Below are 8507 nucleotides of genomic sequence, written 5' to 3'. Positions count from 1 at the left end.
TTGGTAGGTAGTTAAAATTATTCCGAAATTATAATTTTGAAACTAATTTATTTCACTTTTTAGAATTATTTTATCCCATTTGAAAAAAATAAGATAAAATAATCTCAATCTTAGTGGAATATCTCTAGATGGAATAAAATAATTCCAACCTTGGGATAAGGTGGGATATCCATACTTTGAATTATGCTTCATTTTGTACCGTATTTGACAGGATAAATTTATACTTCCTGCCAAACACGATATAAAAATTTAGTGCTGATGTACCAGCGTGTACAATGCACCAAACGACCCTTGTCTTATATATAGATGATATTGATTAGTCCAAAGTAAATAAAAATTTGAGTGCAACTAAAAGGAGTGTGTAAGTTTGAAGACGCTAAGAATGGAGAGTTCAGCAGTAGTAGCAGCCGATCTGATTGATTTCTTGAACGCTTCTCCTACTGCTTTTCATGCAGTCGGTACTCTACTTTTCTCCCTGATTCCATCAAATCAATCTTCGATTTATTTCTTATCTCCTTTTAAAAAAAAAAAATTAATTTATGTTTTTTTTATTTGATTTTTCTTTGTAGATGAAGCAAAGAAGAGACTTAAAAGTGCAGGATATGTACAAATATTTGAAAGAGAAGACTGGGATTTGAAACCTGGCAACAAGTATTTCTTCACTAGGAACCACTCTACTATTGTTGCTTTTGCTCTCGGTAAAAAGTATGCCCCAAAATTTATTCTTTTTAGGTTTTTTGTCCTATTGGTTTGCAGAAAACGGCAAATGCATTTGCTATGTTTATTCTTATATATTAAATGAATTTATTTCTAGATACGTTGCTGGAAATGGATTTCACATAGTTGGTGCTCATACAGATAGTCCTTGTGTGAAGCTGAAGCCAGTTTCAAAGGTAAAAAAATAATCAGATTTTGAAGCTTGTTTAAGTTTTGAATTTTTGTGTATGCTTCTTATTGATTGGGATTGCTGTAGGTAATTAAAAGTGGATTTCTGGAAGTGGGTGTACAAACATATGGTGGTGGTCTGTGGCATACATGGTTTGATCGCGATTTAACAATTGCTGGAAGGATGATTGTAAGAGATAAGAAAGATGGTTGTGAATCTTACTTGCAAAAGCTTGTGAGAATTGAGGAGCCCATAATGCGAATTCCAACTTTAGCAATTCACTTAGACAGGTAAAATCATAAGAAAATGAACTCTTTTTCAGATGTTGCATGTTTCAAGATTAGTCTTGGGGTGCTTGGCGTTTCAAATTTCTATTGTATCCTTCATTTCTTGTGTGTGTGCCTAATAGCTTTGGACCTATTTGGAAATAAAGAAAATTTTGAGCATCTCTTTAACATGTTATTGTCATGGTCAGCGGCGGCGGAGCCAGGAATTCTATCAAAATAATGTAAAAATGCCACATCTAGTATTTTTGAACCACTTCTTGCCACTACACTAAAAGATTTTTATTTTTTATTTTATTTCAAGGGGATTCAGAAACTTTAAGATATGCATAAACTTTTTGTTTTTACCCGATTATACGTGTAATTTTTGATTGAATTCCCTTGTTTACATGTGGCTCCACCACTGGTCATGGTAGTTATGACTTATGAACTGCTATGTAGTTCATAAGATGTAATTATGATGTAATTATTCTTTTTGAATCAGTTAATAGCTTCATCAAATGTAGAAGTACTTGTGACAATTCTTGGTTTCAGTATTTGAGCAGACATGAAGAGAAAAGATCTTAGCTTAGGTACTGAGTTTTATGTAGCATGGTTATACATTTGTATGTGAAATGACGTACAATTGAGACCACAGATGCTAATTGTTTTTTCATGTTGTTCAATCTTCTAAATCAACAAAAGGGATCTGCATCATCGTATTAATCATAACATATTATGTGGTCATCATGTGCTTCATAGTTGTACCTTCAACGAGTCAGAACATCTTTTTCTTCTCCAAATCATCTTCACCTATGGTTTATGAGAGTATTTATTACAGTTTTATTCCTATATTTACAGAGGTGTGAATGATGGATTTAAGGTGAACACACAGAGCCATCTTCTACCAGTATTGGCTACATCAATTAAGGTAATGTGACATTACATATGTTTGATGCTTGTGTATTTTTCATGGTTTAATTTTTTATTTCAGGATCGAGTGTGATTAGAACTTTGTGTAAATAATTATTTTGTCTACCTTGCCCTCTTCTCTGTACTTCTTTCCTTATCAATTTGGTTCCTTTCCTTTCCAAAAAAGCATTTAATGTACGGGGATTTGTTTGTGATATGAACTAATTCGTTTTCTCATCGGCTATGATTCTTAATTTGTTAGCATCATCTAGAAAATTCTAGTTCTTGCCTACATGCATATGTACATTTGTCGTTCACGCATTCTTCTGCAACCCCTAACCCTGGAATTCTTAGCTTGGTAAGCTTTTCGTATGTTGGTGGGTCTTTTTCATGCACTTCAGAAGATCATCTGAATTGAATATACTGTTTTATTGGACATGAAGCATCCGCAAACACCCTCCTTTTCGTATGCTTGCTTGACATGTGTAAACCCACATTGGACATTATACATTAAGCAGACTGAACATACCACAAGAATAGATAAAAAGAAAATGTGACTCTGTTGCTCCATTTTATTTGACGGTGTTTAACTTGACGCAGAGTTAAGATGGATGAAAAGTTAGGTTGATAGAGAAAGATTGGACCAAAGTTTAAATGTTGAATAGTAAGATGAATTTGTAATCTTCTTTGAAAGTTTGATCTATGCTAATCCAAAAACAGATTTGTGAAAGTTCTGTAGAATAATATTGTTAATGCAATGGAGTACAAAAATTTCGGGACATCTCAAATGGAAAGAGTGTCATATAAATTGGGACAAGGGAGTATCATAAAACAGGAAAATTATTAGTAACTTTTTGTGATTCTTTATTTCGGAATAAGCTTGTGTCCTGTTAGGATATTTGCATTCATTATCTATATGACATCATTTTGCAGGCTGAACTTAATAAACCAGCTTCCACTGATGATTCTATTGAACACGGAGCTGCAAATGATGGAAGTAAGTCCAGTAAAAGTATAAATCCTGGTGGTGAGCAACATCATTCCCTTCTTCTGCAGGTACCATAAATTGCTTAAATCGCAATCGTTATGGATGTTAGTGTTCATGAATCTGAGTTGCTAAATGTTTCTCTTAGATTGCTTGAAGTATATTCAAGATTTATATCAAGCTACAATTTTTATTTTTATGCTATTTTCTTTTTCTTTCAGCTTCTTGCTGCTCAGGCTGGATGTGAACCAGGTGACATATGTGACTTTGAGTTGCAAGCATGCGACACTCAGCCAAGTGTTATTGCTGGTGCCATGAAGGAATTTGTTTTTTCTGGAAGACTGGACAATTTATGCATGTCATTCTGCTCTCTAAAGGTAAAGGATGCCTGAATACAGAAAGTTTCATTGTGAGTTATTCATGGATATTTTATTAGAAGAAGGCATCATATTTATATTAGAGGCATGGTTAAATACAATGTGCATAATTTACAGATAGAAATTGGATACCATTTTTTATGAGAAGTTGCAAAGTTTCTTTGCTTCATATCCTCGCTTTTTATTTTGTCATTTTTGTTGCTTTAGCAAAACAAGTTCAGGTATTAGTCCATGCCTATGCTTTCTGGGTCACCTTTGAGGTAAAGCATATAATGCTTTTTGTAGTCTTTTGCTTGCCACGTCTTTGTGTTTTTTAGATGCAAGGTTGTTGGGCGATTGAGATAAGGCATTGTGTCTTATTTTTTAAATTCTGGTTATAAGTCTCGTCAGGATGTGAGCAAGGAAGCTTCTCTGTGTGTATCACTGAACATCGATTTTGCTTATTGTTATATGTCGGTGAAAGTGCTTTAGCAGGTTTTACATAATTCCAGCCCCTTGTAATACTATCAACCTAATAATTAAGTGTTAGCTCATATTATTTTCAAATTATGCCCCATAAGCTCCTAGTCATCAAGTTTTTTCTGTCAGATGGACAAATTTAGTTCTTAACGAGATAATTTGTAATATGATAGTTGATGAACTGCCACATGAGATAGTGACATGCTCTCTCATCTAACTGATACTTAATAAAGGGCAAGTAATGAAAACTACCATCAATATCATTATGAGACTCACTGCTACTATTTCTGCAATAATGAACTTTTATATTTACTAGTAAGTGCACCATTAATCTCAATAGGGGTTTTCCAAATCAAAGAATTAATGATATCCCAGTGGGATAAATAAGCTTAAAGCAATTTTCTGGTCGTTAGAACAAAGCTCCCTTTCTCTACCTCACTGGTCCTGGAGTCTAAAGGGTTCAGGTTGAGTAGGACCAAGGCAGAATACTTGGAGTGCAAGTTCAGTGGCGTAACGCAAGAGGTTGACATGCAAGTGAGGCTTGGTACTCAGGCCATTCAAAAGAAAGGAAGTTTCAAGTGTCTTGGGTGTATTATTCAAGGAAATGGAGAGACTGACGATGATGTCACACATCGTATTGGTGCTGGGTGAATGAAATAGAGGCTTGCATCCGGAGTCATGTGTGATAAGAAGGTACCAACAAAACTTAAAAGGCAAGTTCTACAGAGTGGTGGTTAGACCAATTACGTTGTATGGAGAAGAGTGTTGGCCAGTCAAGAACTCTCACGTTCAGAAGATGAAAGTTGCGGAAATGCGGATGCTGCGATGGATGTGTGGGCATTCTAGGAGAGATAGGATAAGAAATGACGATATCCGGGGCAAGGTGGGACTGGTCTTTGTAGAGGATAAGATGCGGGAAGCGAGATTGAGATGGTTCGAGCATGTGTAGAGGAGATGCGCGGATGCCCTAGTACGGAGGTGTGAGAGGCTAGCTAGGGACGGTTTTAGGAGAGGTAGATGTAGGCCGAAGAAGTATTGGGTAAAGGTGATTAGACAGGACATGGCGCTGGTCCGACTTACCGAGGACATGACCTTAGATAAGAGGTTATGGAGAACACGAATTAGGGCCGAGGGTAAGCAGTTGAGTGTTGTCTTACTTATCCTTGCATACTAGTAGTCGTAGTATTACTCTTGTAGGTCCTTATCTTTCGAAAGTATTTTGTCATGCCTTTCATACTGCTTTGGATTGCTTGTTCTTATCTCTAGCACTATTTGATTGTTTCTTTTACTTCGTCGTCCTATTATTTTGCTGCTATTACTGAGTATTATTACTGTTTATTATTATTGATGCCTTTTCATCTCTCCTTGAGCCGGGGGTCTATCGGAAACAACCTCCCTACCCGTCAAAAGGTAGGGGTAAGGTCTGCGTACACTCTATCCTCCCCAGACCGGTGGGATTATACTGGGTATGTTGTTGTTGTTGTTGTTGGTTTATTTAACTTCGTGATGGTGTATATCGACAAAACAGCAGCACAACGGGAACTGGTTTTACTTCAAATCATGTTGAATCCTTAGTTTATTGAAGGGAAACCAAGGAAAAGCCTATGAAGGGGATAATTTAGCAAACCTAGAAGTCTTTGAAAAGAATATGAAAGTGAAATGGCAAACTATTTAATCAGAAAGATTGAATACTTTGCTAGTTGTCTTTTGTAACAGGATCACTAACACATTTAACTGTAATTCTTTTTCTGTTCCTCCTTCAAATATTATGTGAACTTGCATAATCTAGATGGTTCAACATGAAATGCCATCATGGTGCTTCTAGTTTAAAATTCATGCAATGAAACTACTTTGGTGGTGTTGATGTCAGGCACTGATCGATGCTACTTCTCCTGAAAGTAGTCTTGAGGACGAGGTTGGTGTAAGAATGGTGGCTCTGTTTGATCATGAAGAGGTTGGGTCTAATTCTGCACAAGGAGCTGGATCGCCCGTCATGTTTGATGCTCTCTCACGCATTACAAGTACATTCAGTCCAGATTCAAAGGTAACAATTGAATAGATCTATCTCAATGCTCCATATTGCTGCAATATGTTCAATTGCCTATTTTTTTGGTTTCCTGGACACAGAATATGCTTGTTACCTTGTAACGAGAAGCAGTAGGGCTCTTACAATGCATTTTCATGCAGGCCTGAATTATTACTTTAGATAACTCTATCCTATTGAGAAAAATTGTGGAAATTTCTAAGATATATTGATATTGGTCTTGTTTTGTACTCCTAATTCTCTTTAGTTGTAATGTCTGCAATGTTTCCTATTTGTCCACTTATTTGAAAAAATACAAGATAGCACTTCTCTTTATTGTAATGTCTACAGTGGTTACTAGATTGCCATGTTGTACAAAACTGACCCTATTTTAGCCTTTGGCCTAATGAAATATTTCATAAACGATAAACTAATTTAGTTTAAAATCCTAACCCGAAACTATCTGTCAGAGAACTTCTTTTGATAGAATCGCTCGTTGAAATTAAGGAAAAATGTGAAGTATCTGGATTTAAAATATTCTAACAAACTGATAAGAGACAGATAGCCTGCTTTTACTTGAATAAAATATATATTATAATGCTTAAATTCTTCTCTCCGTAATGATTTCTTTATCAGTTCTAAGATCTTATATGCTAAAAGAGAAAATGACAATAATAATGAACAATAAAAAGAATAAATTGGGAAAATATATATTTTCAGAGCTTATTTTAGTGAGTGCATGTAAATGTTGTGTTTCATGGTTAATTGACAAAGGCTTATCGGTAGTTATACCTTCATTACGTTCTGGTTGGTTGACTGAAGTTTATTCCTGGCTCACTGATATTATTGTACATTGCACTTGTTACTAAAGAAAGCGATCCATAGGAGCTTGAACAATAAAAAGAACAAATTGGGAAAAAATATATTTTTCAGAGCTTATTTTAGTGAGTGCATGTAAATCTTATGTTTCATGGTTAATTGACAAAGGCTGATCGGTAGTTATACCTTCATTACTTTCTGGTTGCTTGACTGAAGTTTATTCCTGGCTCACTGATATTATTATACATTGCACTTCAGTTAATACAGAAAGCGATCCAGAGGAGCTTCCTGGTCTCTGCTGATATGGCACATGCCTTGCATCCTAATTATTCGGTAAGTTGTTTCGTGTGTCACTATCTACACTATAATATCTTTTGGCTTTCATCTTAATTTAAATTCTTTTTTCAGGACAAGCACGAAGAGAATCATCAACCCAAATTTCATGGTGGGCTTGTTATAAAACACAACGCTAATCAACGATATGCCACAAATGCAGTCACCTCCTTCATATTCAGAGAAATAGCTGCTAAGCACAACATCCCTCTTCAGGTCAGTGAAAAATAGTGGATCTTTAAAACACTTCATCCCAGAAACTGGCAATATGAAGATGTAATAATGGTTGACATTTTCCAAAGATCAAGCTGTCATAAACTTCCGACACCTTTGCCGTTTGTCAAATCTTTATGTTGTTCATTTATCACGGATGTACAGTTATTACGTGGCCATCTGTTTTGTTTTATGTCATCACATATAATTAGAATAATTTTTAAGAAGTTTGAGGGGCTCTTTTGCAGGATTTTGTGGTTCGCAATGATATGCCATGTGGCTCGACTATTGGACCTATATTGGCAAGCGGGGTGGGTATTCGAACTGTTGATGTAGGAGCACCGCAGTGGTCAATGCATAGCATAAGAGAAATGTGTGCGGTGGATGATGTGAAGCATTCATACGAGCACTTTAAGGCCTTCTTCGAAGATTTCTCACAACTTGATGGAAAGATTGTTGTTGACATCTAGGCCATTTATGATTGGTAATGCCTTGTACTGTTGAATTACTAGGAAAATCAAAGTTATTATGAAGTCTGAATTCCCACAGCTAGAATTTAACAATCAAAAGGTTTCAAAATGGACAACGGTCCATGAAGTTATGGAACCGGTGCTTGTTTTCAGCTAATGTTCGTCTGAGAGCTAATTTATCTGTTTCTAAAATACTAGTTTGTGTGTTCCTTTTCTTTTTTTAGATCGGGCTGATAGGTTGACTATTGTCTAATTTCAGAATATTTGAATTTTTTTAAAGTCATTACTCATTATTACTTCTCTTTTCAAATATATCCTTACCGCTCAAATTAGTAGGGTATTAGTTACATCACAAATGGTAATTTTAACAGATACTCTTAGCAAATATTTTCATAAATGTGTATTTTTTTTAAAAAGAAAATACTGAAAATATGGACGAGTTGGATGAGAACCTGTTTGATACCAAAACCATTTCCATCATTACCGTAATTAGACCTGAACCTGTAGTTGACAAATTAATTTGACGCTGGAAGAGGATGAGGATTTCGAAAAGAAAATTGCGAAACCTTGGCAATAATCTGTAGTGGTGAAAATGCTGGGCAAGGAATTGACTTTCTAAATTTTCGTGAAAAGGCTGGAAAGTTATGGAAGCCTAAAAAGGGATGCATGAAAAGTGATTGATCTTGAACGAAACTATTACCTAGTACAGTTTGATTCCAAAGATGACTACATGCATGTTTTGTTGGATGGACTGTGGATTGTTCTAG

The 8507-nt window shown here is 35.5% G+C and overlaps 1 protein-coding gene across 1 annotated transcript; it reads left to right on the top strand.

Moving 5' to 3' along the window:
• Nucleotides 1–299: 299 nt before the first annotated feature.
• LOC132632507 (probable aspartyl aminopeptidase) lies at nt 300–8036 on the top strand. Its single transcript, XM_060348468.1, has 11 exons — nt 300–458; nt 570–705; nt 815–893; nt 974–1176; nt 2011–2080; nt 2995–3117; nt 3268–3423; nt 5753–5926; nt 6983–7057; nt 7133–7273; nt 7519–8036. The coding sequence occupies exons 1-11, from the start codon at nt 383–385 to the stop codon at nt 7738–7740; spliced, it is 1455 nt and encodes a 484-aa protein (XP_060204451.1). The 5' UTR covers nt 300–382; the 3' UTR covers nt 7741–8036.
• The last annotated feature ends 471 nt before the right edge of the window (nt 8037–8507 follow it).

This window comes from Lycium barbarum, chromosome 3 (genome assembly GCF_019175385.1).
Source record: "Lycium barbarum isolate Lr01 chromosome 3, ASM1917538v2, whole genome shotgun sequence".
Classification (NCBI taxonomy): domain Eukaryota; kingdom Viridiplantae; phylum Streptophyta; class Magnoliopsida; order Solanales; family Solanaceae; genus Lycium; species Lycium barbarum.
This window is presented reverse-complemented; position numbering and strand designations above follow the sequence as displayed.